The sequence below is a fragment of the Halichoeres trimaculatus genome, unplaced genomic scaffold (genome assembly GCF_033239565.1).
Source record: "Halichoeres trimaculatus isolate MK-OKI-2021-1 unplaced genomic scaffold, fHalTri1.1 fHalTri1_scaffold_14, whole genome shotgun sequence".
In the NCBI taxonomy this organism is placed as follows: Eukaryota; Metazoa; Chordata; class Actinopteri; order Labriformes; family Labridae; genus Halichoeres; species Halichoeres trimaculatus.
The window spans coordinates 31,143,594-31,171,061 of NW_027437192.1; the positions used below are offsets into that span (position 1 = coordinate 31,143,594).

General features: G+C 41.0%; 1 protein-coding gene across 1 annotated transcript; it reads left to right on the forward strand.

The window, feature by feature from the left end:
- The first annotated feature begins 5,241 nt into the window (after positions 1 to 5,241).
- tent5bb (terminal nucleotidyltransferase 5Bb) lies at positions 5,242 to 19,703 on the forward strand. Its single transcript, XM_074686842.1, has 2 exons — positions 5,242 to 5,821; positions 18,102 to 19,703. The coding sequence occupies exons 1-2, from the start codon at positions 5,666 to 5,668 to the stop codon at positions 19,122 to 19,124; spliced, it is 1,179 nt and encodes a 392-aa protein (XP_074542943.1). The 5' UTR covers positions 5,242 to 5,665; the 3' UTR covers positions 19,125 to 19,703.
- The last annotated feature ends 7,765 nt before the right edge of the window (positions 19,704 to 27,468 follow it).

The following is a 27,468-nucleotide window of genomic DNA, read 5'->3' on the forward strand; positions in this document are numbered from 1 at the left end:
CAGGGATAAAAAGGACTTTGAGGCCATAAGGAGTTACAAAATTCTGAAGGGGATGAAAACGTTTAATCTTGGGCTCAATAATGAGTTGTAATTATAGGACACTAGAATCAGACAGGACTTTTTAAAACCACTTGCTTAACATCCTTACAAAATGTCTGACTTACACAATAAAAACTATTAAACAATCATAACTTGATCTTGACTTGATGTTGGTAGTGATCTGCAGGTGTGAGGACCAGAAGATGATAACTATTGTTTTAAATCATATTTTTACCAGGACAGAAGTCTTGCGTGGACACCCAAAATTTAATTAACCTTTTTTTCGTTCCTTTATTTGTTTGTTGCTTTGTTTGTTTGTTTGTTTTTTGTTTCTGTAACACATATTTTTTCTAGGGTCTCAACTTATTTCCTACTTGCCTTGTGATAGAAAAGCATAATAATAACTACAAAAACAAATTATATTTTAAGTGATTTATGAAATAAAACAGTTGGCTGGTCACTCTGATATAACTTAAGCCTGAACCACACGTATATGGATATTTTTTGGATCGGATATATTTGTCCTCATTTAAAAAAAAATCTCCATCCACACCACAGAAATATCTCTGTCTATACGAAGAGGCCAAACTGAAAACGATCGCCTCTGAAGCCTGCAATGCAATGCCTGGCCCATAAGTGGCAGGGTAGCAAAATGTGAAAACCATAGAAGAAGAACATTAGGAGCATGTGCAGTCAAACACAGTGGCTTGTTGCTAGGCGCTTGACGTCATTGCGTAAACACCAGCTCCGTTTAACACCGCTATACGGATCCACTCAACCGGATATTTTTGTATTTCTTCACTTTTTTATCAGTTTTTAAAAATCTCTGTTTATGTGGGTGAAATTGCCGTGTTCATGTGGTTGAGAGGCCCAATTTGACAGAAAAATGTGCGTTTAGGAATATATCCATATACATGTGGTTCAGGCCTTATTAGAGAAGGAGGCACTTCATGGCTCAAAATTTTGTGCATTTGAGGTGCTCAGGAAAACACACACACACGCACACACACCTATGGCAAGCCGTTTGGGAATTAAATTTATTTAAATTACTTAAATATGAAAATATATGGATTAAAAGTCTGAAAATATGGAATGAAGTTTGAATATATGGAACGTAAGTCTAAATATATGGATTGAAAGTCTGAATTTATGGATTGAAATTCTAAATATATATAATCTAAGTCTGAATATATGGATTGAAGTTTGAATATATGGAACGAAAGTCTGAATATATGGTTGAAGTTCGAATATATGGAAAAAAAGTCTGAATATATGGATTGAAGTTTGAATATATGGAACAAAAGTCTGAATATATGGTTGAAGTTCGAATATATGGAAAAAAAGTCTGAATATATGGATTGAAGAATGATGTCATCAAACCCCTGCTGCCACCTTGTGGTCTCGATGCTTAACCATTTTTCTGCACTGAAGTATTTATAAATCCTTGACACCATGAGTGACGCAGCAAGAAGTCTTGTCACTGCACTCCTCAGAAATGAAGACATCATCAGCACCCTGGCTAATGCATGTGCTGGCCAGAATACTAGCAACAATGACATCTAACACCGTTCTACTGAAGAAGTGGCTTCACTTTTTAATGCTAAGCCCCACAGGTGCAGTTGCAGCACGCAATGTGCCTGCCACTTCTCAGGACAGTCCCCAAGCAGCCTTTGGTTACAACTTTCGCCCATTTGCTCGAAATTATTTGAGACAGAAGAGGTAAGAAGAGGATTGTATTCATCTGAAATGAATACTTAGGGTGCTTCCCAATGTGCCAAAATGCAGTCTCCTATCTCCTCTCTCCTCCGCGACACCGGAAGTACTTTGTGAGCAGCCGTATTGGAGGACATTCCAAAGCGCCAAATGCGCTCGGAGGAGAGAGGAGAGAGGAGACTGAGCTGGAGGAGGCATAATCGAGGGAACACAAGTGAAGGCTTCACAGAAGTCTTTTCACTGACAGACACGCCCCCTTGTGACGTATCAGAGCCGGCTATAAAGCGTCAGCTGTCCACATGTGTGAAACGTGAGCACCATGGAGCAAGATAAGCTGTTTAAGTGTAAAGCCTGGCTCACACTACAGAATTCTCGCCCTGATTCTCCCCACAATCAGGGAAGAAATCTGGTCGGAGACTAAAATTGACTCCAACGTCGACGCCAAGATTATCTTCTATGGTGATCAGTTGAATCTTTAGCCCCACGATCGTCTCACAGACTCGTCTGAGCTGTCCCGATAATTTTCAAACATGTTTGATATTTATCTGGATGATTACAACATTCATTCTCACTGAGGACGACAACAGACAATTAGAAAGAGCCCCAGAGACCGGACAACAAACAACAAACGCAGGCTCAAAGTGCAACTGAAAGGCTCCGGGTCAGCTGACTGCGCGCTCCACTGGCCCACTCCAGCCAGTTCAATAATGCCTTTAAAAATAACACATAACCACGCCATTTTCATACAGTAGCAAACTGTTGTTTTATCAGTGATGGGTGTGAGATCATGCCATTATTGGCTGATACAGCAACAGTTTCATCTCTGTCCCTCTGCGTGCGCTTAATGGATGAAAGGCACCGCTGCAGACAGCTCCGCTTCTCTCTCCTCCTGTCCCTCCAGTGCGCTAAGCAGTGCTTATAGCAGAATAAACACATTATTTATGAACACAAAGTGTCCCCAATATAAGAATTAAAAACTATCACTCTGGGCCTGGGAAAACGTGACATATTTATTTTTCATTCATGAACATATTCATGTTAAACTGATCTAAAAGTGAATATGAATTTTCCGCGGTCGAGCGCCCTGTTGTTTACATTATTTTCCTTAATTTAGTTTCTCCCGTGCGTTCAGACCGGTTTATCCAGCTGTGACGCCGTCATCACTAAAAAACGTCGCTTCATGTGACGTTCCGGAGGAGAGGACATCTCAATGCTCATAAAATGAACCTCCTGGTCTCCTGGTCTCCTCTCTTCGTTTCCTAGCATCTCTGCCATGCATCTCTGGTGGGCAGGACTAAGACGCAAGTGGAGGAGGCGAGTGGAGGAGGCGAGGATGGAACTTTGGAGCTTTGAGAAGCACCCCTAAAGATGCTGTGAGGAGGATGTGTTTCCACTGAACTTCCTCACCACCTTCTGGCCTGGAGTCTCGCGCACTGTTGTAGAATTGTGACTTTTAACCAGTTGAGTGTGTGTGTGTGTGTGTGTGTGTGTGTATTCTGGAACAAATTTTCATTGTTCAAGAAATTTTTTTGCCGGCGTTACAACGAGAAGAGGTAAGGTATATATCAGTACAGTTACATGGCGCTGTTGTGTGAAACATGACAACAAGCAAACGTTGTGTTTGCCCTGTACGTCAGTAGCCAGTTAAATGTAGCGCTACTAGCAGCCTGGTGCTACGACATATCTGTAGGCCAACGTGACAACGAGCAAACTGTCAGTTCATACAGTAGTTTAGCAGCCGTCCGTATGTCGCGCCACTGACAGCCTGGTACTGTGAGACGTGTCTGTAATGTGTAATGTTAGTGAATCCTCCTGCTAGCGCTTATATACCAAACAGAGCTAGCGTAACCACACTTTGAATTTAATTGATAGACTGTCAAATTTGAACAGAACACTGCAGAATAACTGCTGCAAGTAGGTTGGAATCATGGTTGGAATAAACATAATCACAAAACTTAGCCCTTTTAGCCTTTAGCTTGGGCTGTATATACAGCACTCCCTGTATCACTCTCCTGTTTTCTTTCTTCTGCTCTTCTGCCCCTTTATTGTCTGACAGTTAGGCTCCAGTGTCCACCATCACTACAAAATTATTTACAGAAATCGTCTCTCTTCTCATTTCCCAAACTTCATCAGCCGGCGTGGTGTTGTGAGACCTCTACCTGCCGTGAACCAATCCGGTCCTGCTCGACCCGACCGGGAAGCTAGAATATTTACAGACAGCATCCACGATATGGCCATACAGCTAAATCCTAAACCCCATATGTGAGTCAACTAAACAGCCCTTTTGTTGTACCTGAAAGATAAAAGACATGAAAAACAAATGAATTAATTCATATTGTGTAATAAATTCCCTTTGCTTTTGTAATCTGGACATGAGCAAGGACCACATGGTGATTATGTTTTATTGTTCTATGTTAGGCGTCTCTCCTATTGATTTGTTTTTCTTCTCCTACATACCTTGGTCTTCCTCTCTGTGATGTATGTGTCACATCACCTCGTGCTGTCTCTTCCACTTGTAATAATATTTAGGCAGACATCTCTCTAAGGGACTCAAAAATTCCCTCCAGCATAACGCACAAAGTTTGCTCAGCAACAGTTTGTTGAACAATGCTGTCCATGAGAACCAAGAATGCTCCAATAATTGAAATGTGATCCTCAAGGTGACACAGTCTGCATTCCAAGCTATTAACATAGTGTGTGTAATGACCACTTGACGCAAAGAAGATCTCAAGTTCTACAAAATACTGGTATATTTCAAGAAAAACATTTTCAAAGAACAGGGATTTAGCACAGTATGTCTTAAAAGACCATGACAGGCAATACACCTACATGTGGTAGGAAGTTAATCTCATTTTATCTTTCAACCCCTATATTCAAGCTATCAACCCCTATATTCAAGCTATCATTCCATATATTCAGACTTTCATTCAATATATTCAGACTTTCTTTCCATATATTCAGATTTTCATTCCATATATTCAGACTTTCTTTTCATGCATTCAGACTTTCGTTCCATATATTCAGACCTTCGTTCCATTAATTCAAACTTCATTCCATATATTCAGACTTACATTCCATATATTCTTAGTTTTAATCGATATATATTCAAAGTTGGTTCCATATATTCTGAGTTTTATTCCATATATATTTAAACTTCAACAAATATAAATTAAAATTTCTAAACGGCATGCCATACACACGCATTTATATATATTAGACTGTTAGTCTTAAACCTTTTTTACGTTAAGGAACATTTTTGTTTGCTGAACCAATTTATCTTGATTTACGTGTAAGACTCCTTCCTCTTCTCCTCCGTTTCAAATGTTTAAAAAATTTCTGTTGAGCGTTTTTGTCATTGTTCCATCAGAGCACGTTTATTTCTTTGTATAATTTCATTCTTGCGCCTCATTAACGGTCGTTAGCTAGTGATTATGGTATTTCCTACGGCCCTTGAACCTGTCTTCTGACGTATTGGAAGGAGGTGTGTGCGTTTGTGCAAGTATGCGCGTGTGCCCGTGTGTGAGTGTGGGTGTGTGTGCTGTATGTAGTAGTCCTCTGTATGTCGGAGCGTTCATAAATCTCTTTCCAGCCAATAAGGACGCAGCTGTTAATCCCAGCTCGGTAAAAAACCAGTGAGAGTCCGGAGGGGACTTTAATCTGGACTCAGTCCGTGTAGAGGAGAGACAGAGACTGGAACAGTCTGCCCGGGAGATCAATGATTTTTCACAGAACTTTAACCTCAGTTTGACGCGTTTGGGAAGCTTCTTTTTCTTTACCTGACAAGGACTCAAACATAAGTTTTCCACTTTCACACTCCTCCTTATTACACCGTCTCTGAACACTTTCCGGAGGACTGCCGCTGCTGCTCCTCTTCTTATCCCCCGCACTGGACAGCCCGTTGAGTCCGGTCGTCATGTCCTCCGGTGATGCCACGGAGCAGAGTCGGCGGGTCAGCGTGCTGTCTTGGGATCAGGTGCAGCGTTTGGACTCCATCCTGGGCGAAAGCGTCCCGATCCACGGCCGTGGAAACTTCCCCACGCTGTCCGTGCAGCCCCGGCAGATCGTCCAGGTGAGACCTCGGTCCCATAAACCGCATTTACATGATACTTCCAACCCTGCAAAGGTCACCTCAAACTTTAAGTAATAAAATAGTTTAATTTCAGGGAAACTTTATTTTTAACGTTACCTACACGGTTTTTATTTCCTGTGCTTCTTTAAGACACTTTAATTTTCCCACATGCTTCTCATCGAGTCAGTGTAAGGCGAACAGATGTGCAAACAATCCACATCTGTCTTATTTCAACCAAATAACTGTGCATGAGCCGAAAAAGTGGAGGAAAAAAGTTCTCACAGCTTCTCACCAGGTGGAAGATCAGCACCACATGAAGTTACATAAACTTAAGAAACCCAGTTAAGAAAGAAACAGTCATGGAGGTGTGCCTGGATGATTTATTACTCATTTACATTTCTCTGACTTTATGTCATATAGGCTGAAGTGGATATTTCAAGTGGATACAAACATTTAAACAAATCACATTAACCCCTCCTGCTCTCTGTCTTTATTGACTGGGTTTCCTCTGTCAGATGTTTGATCATTCCCACTTTAACTTTTAGAATAATCTGCTTTTTTAATCTGCCATACACCTCCCAATCAATGCTTCTGCGTGTGTTTCTCAGCTCTGATAACACTAACTAAGCAAAATGACCGACCCCAGTATTACTGTACATATTGTAAATCTAATATATAGGGATTACATTACCTGAGCTGCGGTTTTCCTCTAATCCAGGCTCACATTACACTGGAGTAATTCATTTTCCGTGCTGTTTCAGGGTGGAAGAAAGACCCTCTCACATACACAACATTTTAAGGGCCTCTATAATCCAGGGGCCCCCCTACCGTCCACACTGCACTTCCCCTCTAATGCCTTTCCTTCATTACACCGTCCCATAGGAAACAGAGACCCCAGGCATTTTCCTTCCATGAGCCAGATTACTTCATTAGAAACTCCACAAACCCCGCTTTTGGAAAATAATCCCAACATGTGATGAGAGGCAACAAAGTTTCCTTTGGTGCTAACATGTCAACGTGTTGGAATGGGCATTAGCCAAAGCACCAAGATAAACATTTAGGTATTCAGCTGTTTTCGGACACAGCCTGGAGGTTTAAGCTCAGAAAAAACAGTTTTTGTTTTGGTTGAATTTGGATCAGCCTAGCAGGAACACACATCTGATGACAACAAAATAACCTACCTTTTAATCATTACAGATACTAACTTCAGGGTTTAATTAAGTTTATAACACACGGAAAATACAAGGAAATTGATTAATTTCTAAATAAATCACTAAATTTAAATAGCTAATTTGGATGCTTTATTTCCATTTCCCTTTTTAAGGAGTCAGTGAGCTTCACTGACCTAATATCACACGTTAACTCATGGATAGCATGAAATTTCAACTTCAAGTTTCTGTTTTTTTAAGCCTGAATAATATCTAAAAACAATATGTAAAATAGGTTCAAAGACATAGAGATAGAATAAGGATTTTATAAACAAAGTAGAATATGAAAATCTGACTCAACATAATGATGAAAACATACTAAAACTATGGCAGTCAAATTTAGAACTGCTGAAAACTTGAGTGTTTGATTTTCTGGTATCAAGTAGCTTTTGTGATACAGGCGCTCCCTGTCATCAGCCTGTTTAGCTGGGCCTGTATGCTCAGTTTGTGGTGGTGTAGCTCACACTCAAAGGTCTTTGTCGATATTTTAATGTTACAGCAACAGGAAGGAGGAAGAAGCTGCAGCTGCTTTCCCAAAAGGAAAACATTTGTATGAGTATGAAAAAAAAAAGGTACCTAAGGAGTGATTTCTATTATTTAGTGACATTTAAAGGCCATGTGAGGAATTTGTTAGCAATTCTGAAAAACCTGAGCTAGAAACTGAGTTTGCAAAGTTAACATGGTGTTTTGTTTCAAAAGATTGTGCTATAAACTATAAATAAACATATTATCTCGTCACTTTGGATCCTGCTAAAACAGTCGTACCTCTTGGCAAGAGTCACGTCTTTTTGACAGTGAGTGATGGTGCTCATGGGAAACTGAGTTGTAATCCCTCTATCCTTAGCATAGACTGTACAATAATAAATGGATGTAGCCTCTGTGACAACAGCTGTGTGATTCTGAAGCGGAGTTTTTAAGCAATCAATGGTGGGGGCCATATTGGAAATGAGGCGCACTTCGAGCCCCCACACTAACAGCTATAGGGCGACCACCTGTCAATCAGCTGAGCTCTGCCTCTGATTGGGCTAACTTGTGGCATTCATTTTTTCAAACTGCTGCGTTAGAAATTAGCATAAGTGGAATTAGCGATTCAGACGGGAGACTTTTTGTATATATCTGTTGTGATTATTGCTTGTTTTTCGGCTTGGTGTGTTTGGGACTCCTGGTAAGTCAGCCTCAATAAAATCTGTTGTTCACCCATTGAACAGCTGATTTTAGCACCTCCGCATTGCCTCGTACTTTTAGATGGGATGTTGCCACGTGGGTGTTACCAAATGCCAGATACCATAATAAATATTTACAGATTAGCTGTGTTCGAGCATGCTCCTGTCTATTTGAAAGTAAACAGAAAAGCTAAATGACTTCAACATTATTAAACATGAACTTCCTCCAGTATTATATCAGTTAACACCAAGGGTGTAAGTACAGAGGGATGAAATGCCATGCTAGTGACTCAGTAGTAGAGGTGTGAAAAAATATTGATACAGCAATGTATCGTGATACTTTGACCTGTAACAAACTATCAATGTTTCAACTATTGATATTTTTGTTAAAATAAAAATTATTAGTTTAGGTGAGTTGGAAGTATAATACGTCTTCCGCACCTCCACTGCACTAGATGGCGCCAAAGAGCTACTCTGCTTTATGTTGCCCATAAACTCTATAATAAATATAATCTCAAAGTATATTTGAAATATTTTATTACTAAACTTAATGATGTGGGTTTTGATGCTGTAAACATCAATGGTTTCTCTCTATTCTGGGTCAGTTAGTTTAAAATCATTTGAAGTTTGATTTTTACAGTGTAGTAGACTGATAAAATAATAACCACAGTCATATTTGGTGCAACATTGGATTTTTTATGAGTAGCATTGGTTACACCAAGTGACATTTATCAGTTCGACCAACTGACCACGCCTTTTAACCATTCAATCATTTTTTTTTGCAACATTAGTTTAATGTCACAGTAGTTTAAGTGACAAACTTGGCAAAATTTATGTTTTTAAGTGAAGTTTGTGTATGAAACACTGTATCTGATTTTATTATTTCAAACACAATAAAATGGAAAAGTTGTTTTTGATCAGTTAACCGTGTAGAATATTGCAATATGTCACAGTATTGTGATATTATCGTATCGCGACACAAGTATCGTAGTGTGTATCATATTGTGAGGTTCTTACCAAAACTCACCCTATTTACTAGCTTATTATGCTAACCCACCTAACATTACTTCCTGTATCTTCACTGGATACACCAAGCTACATGCCTGAAGCTGCTTCTGTTTCTGCTTGAACGACTCGTTCTCGGCTTTAAATTTCCTCACCGTTGTTAATGAGACTTAAGATGTGAACGATAATTGAATCTTTATAATTTAGTGTTTTAAGTACACAGCTCTTTTTGGTGCCTGCAATAACACTAAGTTTTAGTAAGAGCACATTTACATTCCTAGCACTTATCCTCATTTTCTCATGGAACGTTTAACTGATTTAAGAAGTCTGCAGTGCGTCACCCTTCAGTGATTCCAGTGTTTTGACAAAATAAAATAAGACGCCATGTTCCCCTTCATGGAATATGTCACGCAGGTTTGAAGGCTGTGTGAGCTGATTTTAATACCACATGGGCAAGAATGGAAACCAGTGGCTGACTTGAAGGAAGGAAAAACACACTCAAAGACTCAAACCGCTGATCTGTTTTGGAAAATGGATGACGGTGATGTGGGGTATTCCAGATAAATGAGCTTAAACATGTAAAACCACCAGTCTCTTTCTCTTAATGTCATTTTCTGAGCCACCAGGCAGACGCGACTGTCTATCTGTGAGACCCAGAGATGGTTTCAGAGACAAGGTGAGGTGACCAGTGGATCACACTCCCACAGAGTCAGAGGGGCCCCTCTCAGTGCTGGGTTTGTCTGAGGGCCACATTCAAATAACATCTGTTTGTGGTCAGGTTGTAAGCGAGCCACAGGAGCAGTGAAGGAAAACTTTTACTGTTACTGACACCCCTGTACTCTCCCTTTCATTTACTGTTGACAGACATCAGCCCACAGTCTGAATATTTGCCTCCATACATGTTTCCTCAGAGAGCTGCTTCTAAAGAGCCCCACAGAAGCCCTGTACCACATGATGATCAACACAGATATCCCGTTTGTGTGTTGTAATTCGCTGAGTGTGTTTATGTGTGAGGGTGGAGGTATGGAGGCCTTTGTGGTTCTGCTGGCCTCAAAGACTCATATCTTATTCCTACTCTGCTGGCTATCACATTTTCTCTAACTTGTTGTGTCTGCAGTAGATGTTTTCGATAGGTCTTTCTTCTCTCTCTGCTCAGAGCTCTGCTTTCACTGCTGTGCGTTTCAGACTTGAGTAGTGACTGAGGTGTAGAGTGGCTGAACCCGAAGTAGAAAGTGAGGAGTGGATTAGTGTTGGTAATAATACAGAGCTTGTGGGTCAGGCTTGACAACATATCTCTGTGGTAAGTGAAGTCCAGTTGCCTGACTCTGCTGTGGCGCTGGCCAAACTGTAAACTAACTCCTCGCTGGGCTATTGTTTAAAGAAGCAACATGAAGACGCCACATGTTCACAATGTTCCCTTGAGGAGACAACCACAGAACATTCAATTTAGACTGGTCTGTAATGATTTTCATCAAACACTTTGATTTGAGTTCTTTTTTTATTTGGTTTGTTTTTGCTTCTCATATTCAAAACAGGACAAGCACACAGACGGGACCTCTTAATGTTTCTTTAAACAGGGTTCCTGCGGATCCTTGAAAAGTCTTAAAAGGCATTGAATTTATAATTCTAAAAATGAGGCCTGAATTGGCATTAAAAAGTCTTAATTCCAAATTTCAAAAGTCTTAAAACTTTGAACACATTGGTAAGATTTATGTTAGTTTGAAGTAAGAAAAATATTAAGTAACATTTATCTATTTTACTAAATAATTTCCTGAATTACTCTTGTGGCATCATCGTGTAATCGCAATAGCGGAACTAAGAAAACAGTGATGTGATTGCACCAGGAACTTTTAGAGCAGACGCATGTCTTGGTTCTACTTAGGGAGCCTGGAGAGAGAAAAAAAATAGGAAAAATTGGCAAAAAAAATCCAAAAGTGGCTAAGGAAAGTTGATTATGGCAGCAAAATTGAGAATTAAATTTGAAATTAAAGAAAAAAAACTGTAAAAATTCCAAAAATGGTTGTGACAGTGGATGGGGGCAAAAAAGGCATAAAGTTGTAAAAATGGGGTTAAAAAAGGTAAAAATCGATGTTTTATGTAAAATAAACATTGGGTTAGAATTGCCTCCAACCCAGGTAATTTATGTGGTGTTTTTGTTTGTTAGTTTTGTTTGTTTCAGTTGTGGTTCGTTGTGGACTTGGTTTTAAATTTGATTTCCAACGTCATTAAAAAGTCTTAAAAAGTCTTAAATTGAACTCGCCTTGAGCTGTAGGAGCCCTGTTAAACCAAATTCAGCCCTCGTGTTCATTAGCACAAAACTTTCCATTACTAGCAGTAGATAGCAGAAGCTACTACCAAGGATACTTAGCCCTTGATGTAGATCTGTTGTGGACAGTTTGTGAATTCCCTGCTTAAAGCTCCTGTAGTGAGTTTTTTAATCTCTACAGTAACACACTGAAATGACTACTCACGTCTCTTTGTGGCCCACAGAAGCAAACAAGACCAGACAGAAAAAGTGAGTGCCGTCATTTTAACACCAGAAATTGGTTTCAAGAGGGGGTAGGTGTCATAACAGATGACATATCAACAGTAAGAGTCTGTCTTTGCATTTCCAGCTGCAAATGTAGGAAAGCAGGACGTGATTGCTTGTTGGAAAAAAAAAATGTCTCCATGTCCAGGATCCAGAGATAAGACATAAAGCATAAAACACACAGATGGTGCTACACTTCACCGACATTGAAAATTCTTCACAGCAGCTTTAAAATAAATCCAAACATGTAACATTAGACATACAGTACTATACAGAGAGGTGACATTAAGAAGTAAAAGGGGGAGTCTTTTTTCCCCAACTACAAACAAAAAAGTACTATGAAATGAGGGATTCACTGTCAAACATTGCCCAAAGGCTGAAAAAGAATCAGCTGCTTTTAAGCTAGCTGGGACAAGTATGCTAACATTTATCTTTGTAGTATCAGAGCAGGTCATTGAGTTTGGTTCATGTTGACGTTCCAACAACAGAAGTACCATTTAATACCTGGGATAACTTTCAAAGTTGGAAACTCTCAATGGGAATTTTCAGAAACTTAAATTAATTCCATGTAGCTGGTCATAAACATGTCTTAACATTAAACATTTTGGTTTGTTTTTAGCACACATGCATGAAAACATGAGTATTGCAGTTCTTTTTATGACATAATGAATGAAATTTCAGGTATTATTCCTGAGTCTGACTGTCATAAACATGGGTATAAGTCTGTCATAAGCAAACATATTTATGATTATGCCTTAAATTAACATTTATAAATCACACTAACCAGCTTTCAAAGGTGTAGAACTTTAATGGTTTCTTCATAGAACATCAAAAACCATGAATGGTGTAAAGTAAAAGATGATTCAGGTATTTACGATAGCCTAAACATGTTCCTTATTTCCACTCAGTACCAGAAAAAAAAAATGGTAGTTTGACTTAAATGTGTCCATTACCCAAAGATAAACCATATAATAACATACATTAACCTCATCATCAAAGTTTACCTTGACAGGATGTCTAGACCCAAATCCAGAAATGTGGTCTCAGTGGAAATGCTGTGGCCTGGTCAAGCAGTGATCGATGATGATCAGATGTGCTTGGAGTGGTTTGCATGTGTGATTCATGGAACACAGTTGAATTTGTATTTAATTTTGTTGATTCAAGCAAGATCATTTCGGAAATTTTCATTTAAGTTGATAACAAGATTAGAAAAAAAAAATCACAGAAACCTTTCTGAGATTTATTTGAAATTTTCTACCCCTTTGCAACCCAGCCCAAAGTCTCATGTCTCCTCTCTTTACATATGAAAATGTATCCGTCCTTTTCAAACAGTGTTACTGCCATTTCTCTTATACTTCCATACATCATTTTAGAGGTCGGCCGATATGGTTTTTTGGGGGCCGATGCCGATGCTTTCCAAATTTGGGCAGCCGATGCCGATATGCATAGCCAATTTTTCCAATTTGATATTCAGGCCGATTGTTAAATAAATATATATTTATCACATTTTTGTGAAACGCAGCAATTTCTGAGCAACTAAAAGAAATCTATCACAACAAGTCGTGTCCAGTCCTCTGAACATTTATTCAGCTTTCAAAACAATGAAATATTTTGTCTGAGTAAACACACAATGTAACAAGCAGTAGTAAACATTCACACTCTTCTTAAAATGTCAAAAAAGGAATTTAAACTTATTAATATAATTTGAACAAAAGTATGTAATGTATCCAAGTGGTTCCACAAGTTTGAGGTGCTCATCTTTTTTGTGCCTGATCAAAAATTGCGTCATTTTATACAACGGATCAAAAATCGGCTTTTTAAAAGAAAATACTGCCGATGGCCGATAGAGACAAATGTCCAAATATCGGCCCGATATATTGGCCGGCCTATATATTGGTCTACCTCTACATCATTTACTTAGGAATTGCAGATAACAAATGCATCCACCAGAGGGGGCAGCCCAGAGTCAGTTAGTGAATGACCACAAACTCACAAACAAACACGGGGACTGTGGAGAAGCTATTAATAATATACCTTTAGCATAAAAGACAAAAGACTGAGGCAGTTGTTGGTGAGGCTGTGAAATGCATCTTAAAACTTCCGCCATTGTGATTTCTCCTTCATGTTCCACTAGAACTATGTATCAGGAAGTAACAGCAACACTGCCCCCACAGTTTCCGTTGGTACTGCTTTGTTTGGCCCGCATCTGCTTGATAGAAACATACAGAAATATGAACGAAATGAATGCATTCAAGCTGCATTCAAAAAAAAGTATGTGTTATCACAAAGAGCTCATCCATGTATGAAACGGTCTGTGAATATTATGTGGTCTGACAGAGACGTAGCAACACAGTGCTGGGAGATAACACAGCAGAGAGGTTAGGATAACTGGTTATCGTATGAACAGCCAACATGTTTGTGATAATATTGGCGCCCCCTGTAGACAAAATCATACCTGTAACGGTTTAGCTAATAAATCCTTTTTAACATCAAAAGGGATAGGACATATTTATGAACAGTTAAGTGTAGCTTTTGGGAAGTATGCGTTAGCCATTAAGCTAATTTTAGCTGCAGATTTCATGACAATAGCTAGAAATAACTTAAGACTGGTAGAAACGAAAGTTCATTTTAGTGAAGAAGAGCATCTGTATCACTCAGTGGGAAGGCAGAAACGTCTGTTACTTTATCACCGTATGATGCTGACCCTCAGCTGGTCCAACATCACAGTGAAGACTTTAGCATTTAAGTCACACAAAGTAAAGTAGATTTTGCTTTTAGGGGATCTTGAACTGATTTCTGGGCCACTTGGTGGTTACTTGATTCTCATGTTCAATCATTGGACGCTATCACAGTTTCCAGGATGTATAAGGATAACATTTGTTCACATAGCTTTCACTCTCACCAGTTTTATCTTACACGGCTGGCTCGAAAACCCAAACAAAAGTCTCTCAAGATCAGTTCCCTGGATAGAACGCTATCAAGTATTCAGATTTCTAGAGAAGCCCTGAAAGCAGATCTTTCATCGTCGAGTAAAGGCTTTAAGTTTCAGAGTGTGACTCATTCTGGTCTGGATGTACAGGTGAAGTGGCCACCCGTGCAAGGAAACTTGAGGCAGCTTTTCAAAACAGAGGAAAAACCATCATCATCCCCCGCTGGCAGCCGTGCTACTGTACGACTGACTGGCTGGGTTAGTTTTGGAGTGAATCTGAAGGTCAGGGACTCATAACTCCTCATTCCCCGTCGCCAGTTCCTTGGCAGAGGGCTCCTCTGATTCACTGCCCGGCGCTCTCACAGGCGTCCAGGGCACTGTGAGCTGGTGAACGGCTGGGTCATTTTAAACTGCCATAATAAAAACACATTCAGGCCGCAGCTTAAATGAAACAGTCAAGGAAACGACTGAGACTGGAGAAGGAAAGTGGAGAGACTGCAGTGTGTGTGTCGCCAAGGCGTTGTCAACACCAGACAGTCTGGTGTGTTTGTGGCTGTTTCTTTTTTTTAACAAGTTTTTCTCTGCGCTGAACGTTGGCGGAAGTGTCTCCCTCCGCTCCTCTCACCAGGTGCTGGAGCGTCATGTGGGAAATGTACGAGCCTGTTTTTACGAGTGCTGAAGGACGGGGGAGGGGTGAAGCAGAGCACTGCTTCCTCACGTGCTCCTTTAGGGACCCCAGACAGGCAGATTATGGCGTGCTGTTAACTCCAACCAACTGTTAAAGTGTGAGGTCAGAGGAAATACTGCTGTGGGTTTCCCTTTCTGGGTCGTTTCAAAGATTCCCTCTCTTCTGCAGTGTTGTCTTTTCTCTGTGAAGACCTACATACTTTCACACCCCAAAGCACTTAACGCTAGATGAAGAGATGAATTGTGCCCAAGATTCCTTTACTTTGGGTCAGAGTTCAGTTAAATTTCAAATCTTGCCTGTTTTTTGTGTGTTGATTTTTTTTGCCATTTAAAAAATTCATAGTAAGTTTGGAAGATTAAAACATTTCCATGCCCATGTGTCAAACCACCCATGAAATCGATGTGATTGTCACATTTCCTTTAACCAATTTTGTTTTGCATTTGATGCTTTTCAACCACAGGAACTTTCCCAAGGGAACTGGGGACTTTTTGAGGAACCTATTGTGGGTCCAAATTTAATTCTGGTATAACTTATCTATTTGGGGCAGGGCTTTCGAACTGAACTTTCTAATTGGTGGAGCATCTGCAATTAGGGATGGGTACCTTAAAACATTTGAAACGATCCGGTACCAATGCCCAGTACCTGGCAACCAGTACCGGTACTCAGCAGTATTAATTTTTGGTACTTTTTGTGTTTATGTGGTAAAAAATATCAATTTGTTTATTTTATTTTTTTTCAATTTAACATATTAAATCTTCAATATATAACCTTGCAATGCTGTGTTCATGTCCAGCATGGAAAATCGCCTACTCTTGTAGTCCCTCACAGTCACAAGGATGCATTAAGGTACCTAAACATGTAACCTTTTGATTTTACGTGAATCGGTACCTGATACTTTTAACAGTATTCGGTTGGTACCTGTTAAAGTACCTGATTCGGTACCCATCCTTATCTGTATTAACTTAACTAACTAAAAGTTCCTTGAACTTTTGGTTGAAAAGTACCTTATAGCTCTGTTTCTACTATGCAGTCCAGTTTGGATCAGTACAGTTTGGTACGTGTTGGATCAGTAAAGCCTAAACCTGTTTGTGTTTCCACAGCCAACCATATCCTTCTTGGTAGACAGGGTGCAAGCCTGACGCTGATTGCTGCATCAGCTTCATCATAGCATGTTAGCATAGCAAGAGCAGCGATGAAAGACATCCAGCAACTCGTCTTCTCTGTTATTGGCATGTGGCTCTTTGTTACAAAAAATTTCAAGCTTTGTTTCTTTATTACCGTTGTCCCACAGGGAGTGACGATTCTTTTAACCAATCAACAGACTGCAGTGTTGTAGCTCCACCTTCTGGGGTCAGATCAGTATATCAAGCACCCCAACAGAAGGGTACCAAAAAGTGGGATGGTACGGGTTTATAATTTGGGGACCTGTCCCAATTTTAGTGAAAGGAAACTCCACAAAATACATGACGTACCAAAATGATCATGGGGCTAGAGTCTCAGTTTCAGTCACAGCAAGAAAAAAAAAATCCTATATTCATAATCTTAAGGATTACTAGCTAGCTATTTCCAAATAATTTACAAAAGTTAATAATTCCCTCTTTAATTTTGCCCTGAAACCCCGGCAGTTCATGACAGGAAAAGCTACCAGGTATCAATCAGTAACATGAAGGCCTTTAGCAGATTAGCATGTAGCTAGCTTTCACTTTTCTCACCATCCTTTCAGTTGTTCCTCTGGATTTTCAGCTCCATGATTTTCCAAATGCTAATGATGAGTTCTTTCTTCCCCCATGTTTCATATTTGGAGAATCACACAAATATCCAGAAAGAATTTCTTATGATTAGAAACAGATTAAAAACATTTATATATGTTTTTGTTTACAGATTAGCTTACATGTATTTTGGTACATAAAGGGGGGTTTAGTTTTTTTTTTTTTTTCTTATTATTATAATTATTGATTGCTTTTACAATACATAGATAAATAGATAGACTATAAAATGTTGCATTAAAAAGCCAGAGTGCCAGGCTATAACATATTTTTAAAGTATGATCTACCAGGATGGTTGTTATTCTCTACCCTGACTGATCAGTAAGAATATTCGATCAGAGGCAAACTGTCGTACCAGCTGTGTTTTGATTTCTTTACTTTGCTGGTTTTCTCTTTAAGTGAAGCAACAGAAGGAAGCATAAACATCTGAGCTGTCTGTAGCTCAGCAGTTTCCCAAACATCACTGCAGCAGAGCAGCATGGTGGTTTCCAATAACCTGATAAATCTTCTCTGTTTCTATCTGAGGAGTGTTTATGTGACAGAAAAAAGGATTGCATTTTCTCAGTCCCATCAGTAGCTGGAAGTTTAGAGTTCACAGTTTCTCTCCTCATTTCAGGTTTAGCGACATCAGACAGGCGCTGGCTTGTCTCCTTGATTCTGATGTTTACATCTGCTTAAACTCATTTCAGGAGTTTGGATTCATGTCACCTCAGGCTTTTAAACCCCTTTTTTCCAATCCATCATATCTGTGTTACAGTGCTGCATAACCATACAAAAGCATTTTCCTAAATCTCATTTTCTGTTTTCTTCTTCATCAAAGTGGAATTTTCCAGTCATGCTATATCATGTTAAATAACAGCACCTCAGGTTGTTTTATTTCTGATTCGTCAGGAGGGAGCAGCTCCTCTCCTCTGCACGTACAAACTTGTGTTCTCTGTTATCTCCCTGCAGATATCATCACTCACTCTTCTCCTGATTCTGTGTCTTTCAGGTGGTCAGGGCTCGACTAGAGGAGCGGGGTGTGGTGGTACGTGACGTCAAGCTGAACGGCTCGGCGGCCAGCCACGTCTTACACCAAGACAACGGTCTGGGCTACAAAGACCTGGACTTGATCTTCGGCCTCAGTCTGACCGATGATAAAACCTTCCGGCTGGTGAAGGATGTGGTGCTGGACTGCTTGGTGGACTTCTTGCCTGAAGGGGTGTGCAGGGAGCGGATCACATCCCTGGCCCTGAAGGAAGCGTACGTGCAGAAACTGGTGAAAGTTTGTAACGACACAGACCGCTGGAGCCTCATCTCCCTGTCCAACAACACGGGGAAGAATGTGGAACTAAAGTTTGTGGACTCCCTGAGGAGGCAGTTTGAGTTCAGCGTCGATTCCTTCCAGATTACTCTTGACTCGTTGCTCCTGTTTGACCGCTGCTCTGAGACCGCCATGTCCGAGACCTTCCACCCCACGGTTCAGGGGGAGAGCATGTACGGAGACTTTGAGGAAGCTCTGGGTCACCTCCGTTCCAGGACTATTGCCACCCGCAGCCCAGAAGAGATCCGGGGCGGTGGTCTACTCAAGTACTGTCACCTGCTTGTGCGAGGCTTCGGCCCGTCGTCTGAGGCTCAGATGAAACAGATGCAGCGCTACATGTGCTCGCGCTTCTTCATCGACTTCCCTGACATCGGCGAGCAGCAGCGGAAACTGGAGGGGTATCTGCAGAACCACTTTGCTGGCATGGAGCACAAACGCTATGATTACCTGATCACACTGAGGAGAGTGGTGGACGAGAGCACCGTGTGCCTGATGGGCCACGAGCGCAGACAGACCCTGGCACTTATTTCTGCTCTGGCACTGCGAGTGATGGCTGAGCAGCACGCCATCCCCGCACTGGCCAACATCACCTGCTACTACCAGCCGGCTCCCTACGTCAGGGACGTCAACTTCAGCAATTACTACGTGGCACAGGTCCAGTCACCGATGGCTGCGTGTAACACTTATCAAACATGGCTTCCTTGTAGCTGAGCATTGACTGTCTGGACTTCTCTGGTTTGATCTGGCGTTGGATCTCTCATTAGAGAGTGTCTCTGTAGCAATGAGGCTTTTTGGTTTGAGGCCCATGGACAAGAAAGAGCCAAGTTCGCCAAACCTTTTATCAAAACCATTCCACTAAGTTATATTGATAAATACTGCTGTAAAAACCAACAAAAAAAAGAAATTCGAGCCATTATACCTTTTTACTTTTTTTTCCAGAACCAACGTGGACGTGTGTAGAACATGAAACTCTTGGTATGTGACCAGGGAGCTTTTCCTGTTCGGTTTCTCGTCCGATGGAGGCTTGTTTTTGGTCTTTAAACGCTGTAAATAACTTTGTACAAAAGCCAGAATGCTATTTTTGTTCCATCTGTGGTTACAACTGACCTGCCTAGGAGGAGGTAAAAGGACCAAAGAAGTACTTTCTTGTGTAGCATGATAAACAAAGTCTGTATGTGGTTCCAAGTGCCTGAAACTGACCGATGTCTTTTTAGCAGAAACTGTGTAAGAGCTGTTTTTGAAACTTTTTCATCAAGGATACTGTACATTTCTATATCAAGGGTCAGGGTTCACATGTTTTCAAATCATTAAAGAAGAAAAAATGGTACAATATGGTACACTGGTCTTTTATTTACACTCTTTCCAAGAAGTATGACAAACAAACTGTTTTCTTTGCTCTACTTATCTCAAGAGTAGTCTGGGGACATGCGCCAACGATGCTAATCTCCAGTGTTTGTATCTGAGCAGCGGCGGACTTCCACTCTCAGTGTTTCGTTATCTGTCTTCATCAACACAAACCCCTCAGTGTGTTGTCTGCTCTCCATCAGGCAGACACCGAGCCAGCCTGACACAGACGCTCACTTGTTCCAGCTTTCTGCATTCTTTCCCCCTAAAGTAACAGATTCCCCCCTGAGCCCTGAACCTACACATTAGCCGTTTCCTTCCACTTGTGCAACAGACAGGGCTTTCCTTGGCGGCTCTGTTCAGAAGACGGGAGATCGCCTTAGCTTGTCTTGGATGAGTGGAGCTCAGAGGGGGCAGCTGAGGTCCAGGTGGCTTTTCTCTAAATGTGATGATGCATTCCAGCCCTCACTTCCTGTACGATCAGAGCAGGTCAGACCCAACATTTCTTTGCTATGACACTTTAGTCTAATTACTTTTACATAGAAGAGGACGTCTTGGAGTTTAGTGGAGCATGAAATGGCACAAAGCGGAGTCACACATGCCTTCTGTTGCTCCTGATGAAGAGAGAACTTTAAGAGAAATGCTCAGTGATTTCTTTATAGGAGTTCATTTGGAAGGAGAGCATCCGTCAAAATGATCGAGGAAGCGATATTTAGATTTAACAAGGGAAATATCTCCCCTGAGGTTAGCTGTCAGCATCTCCAAACTGCTTTGAAAGCACTGGAGGAAGTGTGAGGCACCCTCAGGGAGCTCTGCTGGGAGAAATAGACGTTCAAGTCACTTAGCTTGTCGCATCTTTAACAAACCAGTGATTCCTGCGCCTGCTAACCAGACCTCGAGTCAAACCCAGTGTGGTGAGAAACATTAACAAACTTAAGATAGATGTGAATCTGATGAGAGATCTTCAGTTTGACTAATCACAGGAACTTTCTGAAATTCTCAAAAGGCCGCGGCATGCTGCTGGCAGTAAAATATCTCTACAAGTAATGTATTAATCATCTAAATATCAACTCCCCCAGAGGAATAATCCTAATATCCACCCTGAACCCCTCACTTTTAATTTAAAACATTGAAAAATGCATTATCATATTGTCAGATGTTAATGTTCTTAACAGGGTAAAGCATTTTAGAGTCATAGCAGAGCCACAAAGAGTCGCTGATACCTTTTGAAAAACCCAATAAAAACACAATCCAGGTCGGGAGGAAGTCTTTGCCCCAAGCAGAGAAGTTAAGGTTTCTCAAGGGAAAACACAAGAGATTGACAGACAGATCAGGGTGGTGTCAGCGGAGTTGTGGCCGGTATACCGGTCTGTTGTGGTGAAGAGAGAGTTGAACCAGAAGTTAAGGCATTCTATTTACCTGTCAATCTACGTTCCAACCCTCACCTATGGCCACGAGCTGTGGGTAGTGATGAACAAGTGAAGTGAAGAACAAGATTGCGGATACAAGTGGCTGAAATGAGCTTTCTCCACAGGATGACTGGGCTCTGCCGAAGGGATCTGGCTCCACATTCAGAGGAGCCAGAAGAGGTGGTTCAGGCATCTGGTTAGGACGCCTCTTGGACACCTCCCAGGGCGTGTCCATCTGGGAGGAGATCCTGAGGTAGACCCAGGACCCGATGGAGAGGTTATATTTCTTCACTGGCCTGGGAGGTGGTGGAAGTGGCTGGGGACAGAGGTCATTGGTGTTTGCTGATAACACTGCTGCACCTGCTACCTTGACACAGCTTGAACACTTAAAGATAGATGAATGGATGGATCTGAACCCTTTTTTTTTTAACCAACATGGCTCAAAAGAAGCTCAGGAAGCTTAAATTAAAAAAAGATGACAATCTCCAATTAGATGACCAATATGGACTCCTGGACAAATATTCTTATTGTATGGTCTGGGTTCAATTCACTAAAAAAAGAAACAATTTTAGACCAAAACATAATTTACCATCAGTGTATTTCTGACTTATGTGTACTTTGTAAATTCATGCTTATAAATCTCTTTCCTAGTATTTCCTAGCACTCAGAGCGCCTTTACCTTGTTCACCACGTCCACCTGTCCACACTTTGTTTACACACTGATGGCAATCTCATTTATACACATTTAGGACGCGGTCACACTGGCCAATCGTGCCGTGCCTAAGCACGCTTCAGCTGTAAAGCACGTTTGGAATGGCCAGTGTGACCGCAACTGTGCCGTGCTCAAGCACGATTCCCTTCTGTGCTTCGGCACGCTTCAGAGAGGTGGGCTTCGGCACGGTTTACTTCATGCACGAGCACAAGCACGCGGACAGCGCGTGCGATCCATTATGTATAATCACCGCGAGCGCATCCCTAGACAATCAGTTTAAACAAAGCGGGGTTGTTAGAGGGCTGTGTCGGGTGAAAACGACTTAATATAAGTCCAAAAGTCTATAAAGTTGTAGCAGTGCTCTCTGTGTCTCATTGTGCTGACTCTGATGAGATCGCTCTTCATGTAAACAGACGCTTCACGATGACAAAGGCGGGCTGTGCGTGTGTCTGATACCTGTGTTGGATGGCCAGTGTGACCGCGCTCCTAAATATCCCTTTCACAGTGGCATGCAAAACCCAACAATAACTCTGCTCTGTGTAACTCTCTTGCTAGCACCAACAGCTAGCACATGGTTCTTTTGATGGAAAAGGGTAAGAGAGAAGGGGAACCTTAAAGGGACAGTCGCCAAAACAAAGCAATACATGCCTCCTAAAACACCAGTGGGAGATGAAAAAGATTTTTTTGATCTGTAAACTACGGTGGCCTGGGGGTGTCAGATGGTTTGCAACATAAATGAAAGAGCAAAACACGAATGCAAGCAAAAAACACAAATACAAAAGCTACAACACATCAGAAGTGTAGCCACAACAGAAGTTACAAGAGGTTAGTTATCGAACAGACACAGGGAAGTTGGGAAAGTAAGTAAATGATTATAATAATAACTTCATTAATGATAAATAAAGCTTTGTAGGGCTTGGTAAATTATGTCAATATTTATTTAGTGTTATGTATCAGTAATGTTAGCATTAAAGCTATATTTTTCATAGCTGAGGGTAAAAAAGAAAACAATCGTTTACTTACTTTTAGGGCTGCAGCTATCGAACATTTTAGTATTCAAGTATTGTACTGAAAAATCTGATAAACACGTTTGGTTAATTAAAGGGCTGTTATTTTTCAAATGAAAATTTGTTTCAAGCAGGTGTAAAATCAAGTGACTTTGCAGCTCGTTGAGAACCTGCTGATGCAGATCAATACATGCTTTCATATCAGTCCCCAAACTCCAGAAAAGAAGCTAGATTTTTTTGCCAGTCAGTTTTTTTTTGTTTGTTTGTTTGTTTGTTTGTTTTTTTTGAAAAAGAGGCGGCTTGACGGGTCTGAAAACTCTCTAAAAAATAGCGTCAGTTCGATTTGAAATGCCACTCTTTGATCTTTTTCCAAATTAAACGATTCCTCGAGGCACAGAAAATCCTTGATCTTTTTTTGTAATCGAGTACCTCGAATTATTCGAGGAATCGTTTCAGCTCTACTTACTGTTACGACTTTTTTGTGTCTGTTAAGATAACTGTTTTCTTGACTCCTGTTGTGGCTTCAGTCCAGTTGTGCTGTTGCTCACTGTAGTCAACCATGCAAAGATACTTGACTAAAAAGCCCGAAACACCCTCCTTAAATCTTTGTAATGGATCCATGAAGAAGAAAGAATGGTTCCTGCTGTGTCTGGTCCCTTTGTCATTTGTTGATTTCTCTGAGCCACTTTGTTAGATGATTGATTTTGTTATATTGACTCCGTTCACAATTTATATGCTATTAGCAGTAATACAAAGACATAACTTGGCTTAAATACTACAAAAACATCAGAAATATTACAAACATTGAACATTTATAACATTTATGTTGTGAGGAGGCGTCTGTCAGTGTTCATCTCTCTGTAGATCAGCGCTTTGGTGCAGCCACAGACGACTTGTATCATGGAAAAATCTGGTTGTTTTGATGGTCTGTGGTTTTCCTATAAAAAACTCAACCCTGATCTCAGATTCATGCCATGGGTGTTTTTTTCACACTAAATTATGTCCTTAAAGAGTAGCTGTAGGACTCTGTGAATTACACACGCTGGAGTCAAGATAAGAAAGCCTCACTTTTCTTTCTGACGGGATGAATACCACAGCTAACCTGACACGGAGCTCCACGGTGTACACCAGCTCCGAGCAGCTTGGTCCTCTCCAGTCTTCTTGGGTGGGCCCTTCTCCAGTACAGATACTGGAGGCCTAAAGGTGCTGTTAACAATTCCCCTCCTTTCTGTGTCAGTCTGCCGTGCAGTGCAGGGTAAACTCTATCGGAGGATCACAGTGTGCTTGTTGTTGGTGTGGATGTGGTGGGTTTGCACGCCGTCTGATTAGATTAAGAGGATGTCTCCCTAAGTGGTGACTGATACCACCTGGGGGAAGGGTCAGGATGGGTGTGGAGCTAACACTGGTCCCCAGAGTAACAGACAGTTCATCGTTGTCAACTCTCAGCTTGCCATCAGAGAATATTTGCTGCCTGGGGAGGTTGTTATAGAAAACAAATGTGTCCTGGATGCTTCATGGGCAGCTGAGTCTTCTCAGAGATGACCACAGTGAACTCCCAAGAGCACTGTGAAGGGATGATGTTAAAGAAGTGTGTATCTTGGGAGGTAGAGTTTAAGGGTAATTAGAGAGGAAGTAAACATATCAAAAGATATATTTTATTACAAAGACAGCGGTTAGAATTATGCTTCCAACTTTCAGCTGCCGCAGTCCAAATTAACGTCCATAAACACACCACATGTGCAAAAATCTGCAACTGAGTTATCATAAAAAGGAATAAAATTCTGCTGTTTCAGAATGATTGAATTGGATTGATGCTTATTTGAGCCTTTACAGCTGAAGAATGAAGGAAGTGGTGCTAAAGTTTTTCTCATAAAGCAGTTTTACTGCCCCGGGTGGCATTGCTCCATCCATCATCATGTCGTTAGCAACCGATTCTCGGGGACTCGCGGGATTTCTATTTGTAGGATCTGTGGATATTTAGGGCGGCTTCACCATGGTGATGTCTATTTGTTGTCCTGAAATGCAAAGAGGCTTCCTGCCTGCCATACGAAGCATACGGTTGGCATAAAAGTATCCACCTGGGCTTCTGTTTCAATCTTGTGTGCCACAAAACTGAGATCAAAACACTTTAAATGGAAAGTTTTGACATTTATGTGAAAACATACAAATCCAAAACGACAAAAATCTGTTTAGCACATGTCTCCACCTGACCTGGGCTGGATGCTCTTCCCTAACCATGACATGATATATGGGAACCATTCTGTTGTGGAGCTCCTCTCCCAGAACTCTGAAACAGAAACCATTAGCAAAGTGGCTACATAGGAATTTTGGTGCACTTCAGAGACTTTAAAGAGGGGGTATTCTGTTTTCCCACATGCTAAACATGGATTTAAAGTAACAATGCTGGATGTTCAAACTAAATGTGTGCAGATCTTTGATCCTCATTCATATGTTATAGAAATCCCTGAATCTGTAAACTGCTCAAAACACTGCGTTCCAAAAATAGCATGAGATCTTCACAAGACTTCAAACATCAGGTCTGTAAATAGCTCTGACCCTGAGAGGTCTCCAGAGGGCTGGCAAATCAGAGGTTTTTTTTAAAGGAGGCCTAAAATAGTTATTTTCTATTAAATAACCAAGTACCTGTCCAGACCTGGTGCTAGTGCTAAGTTTGTTCTGTTTGTGTTCTTCCTGTGAACTGGTTTGGTATTCCATCAGCACGGAGCCAAATTAGAACCATGTCATTGCGTAACCGTAAACCATCAGTACGCCATTGTCACCCCTTATTAGCTGTGTCCACTGGGGGCAGGGGTAACACAGAGCTAGCACTGGGGGCGCTTAAAAAGGGCTAAGGTTTTTCAGCATTTCTTGTGGTGGTTGTGACATTATTTTTCCTGACTCATCCCGTCGTGTAATTAAGACCAATAACATAAAGCTATTTAGTCTGTTAGATAAAAGAACAAGATGCAGATCAGGGCCCGTATTCACAAAGTTTCTCAGAGTCCTCTCAGAGAGCTCCTAACTCAGCCTAAAAACTCCTAGTGAGGAAACTAAGCTTAAGAAGGATTCAGGAAGCTTCTGAGAGCAGCTCTGAGCAAAGAGGATATCACATCAGATCACATTACTCAGACTGAATTCAGAAATGTGTGATGGTGACATTAATTTTATGTCATGATGATGATGAAACTCAGCTAAATTAAATCAATAGTGACTTTCAAAATGTTTGAACATAAGTAATTCACACAACGATTAGCCTATATTGATTTGCTTATTGATCTATTTACTGTCCATGCTGGTAACGTTACTACTCAATATGTTTAATTTTAATGGCCAACGCAGACTCAAATGTCAGCACTTCCTGTGATTGATGGCATCCTTTTAAAACATGGTTTGATTTTGCAGAACGACCAAAACAACGAACGACATGGTTAAAAAAAAAAAAAAGAACTAGACAGAGGAGCCTGCTGATGGCTCGGCTCGTGGAGGAGAAAGAAAGAGGGTTAAGAGGAACCTGGGCCCCCGGATCACAGCACAAGGGAAGAGGCAGACTTGGGAGCCATAGCCCAACAAATCAATGTGTCGTTCCTTCTCCTTGTGCGATTTTTGGTGAGAAGCGCTGGTAGGTGATGCAGTCCCAAGCAAGGGCGGAGATAGCAGATAAAGAGCTGTCACAGGTGGTAGAAACTTTGTTTAGCAGGTTGGAAAAGTCTGACCAGTATGAATAGCTTCTTAAAGTCATCCTCCCTGCTCTAAAAAAAATTCACCTTAGGAGCTCTCTGAAGGGTTAAGACGCTTTGTGAATAACTTTTATCATACTGAGGGAAAATTCTAAGAAAAATCTTAGATTCTGAGGATTTCTAAGATTTTTCTAAGAATGACATCACAAATGAAAAGAAAAATGGCTGTTTTCCACCGCTGATCACTGTTCATGGTCAGTGCTCTGCTCTGGCCCAGCAAATTGGAGCCTGAGCTTTGTCTGTGGAAACACAAAGAACAAAGAACGGGCACTAGCCAGGAGCTAGCATTAGCACCAGCTCTGTTGAAAATGTATATCACAAGGTTTGTGGAAATGTGGCCTTAAAGAGACAGACACTAGAACACTTCAGACAGAGGCTGAAATAAGAGTTTCCTGAAACACCAGTGAGAGAAAAAAAGAGATTATCTTTTGTTGTAAATCATGTAAAGATACCACGAAGGCACCCGGAGGACAGTATAAAGCCTGAAAAATCACAACAACCCCTCTGTAATACATTTGGAAACAGGGAGAAAAGTGGTATCAGGCTTCATAATAGTAACATTCACATGGCAAGTGCCTTTGTTGTTGTCTTGGGACAGTTTATCAGGGAGCTGAGGGTGAAAGTTCAGCTCCTTGTGTTCACACATGCAGCGCATACAGAGAAAGTCAGGAATTCTCCCTGGACCTTTATTTATGTGTGAACAGGGTTAAAGAGACACTCTTGTCCTTACTCCAGGCTGTGAGTCATGGGCATGGTTCGGAAACTCTGATACTACTTCAGCAGTGTTTCTTCACGAAGTAAAAATGAATGTATTTCCTTAACCCAAGGGTTTCACTTAGAAAAAAT

What these genes read in the sequence shown, in the direction of transcription:
- tent5bb (XM_074686842.1), top strand. Translation starts at nt 5,666, where the DNA reads ATGTCCTCCGGTGATGCCACGGAGCAGAGTCGGCGGGTCAGCGTGCTG. An exon ending in AGCCCCGGCAGATCGTCCAG is followed by an intron (nt 5,822 to 18,101) that starts GTGAGACCTCGG and finishes TGTGTCTTTCAG; the next exon opens with GTGGTCAGGGCTCGACTAGA.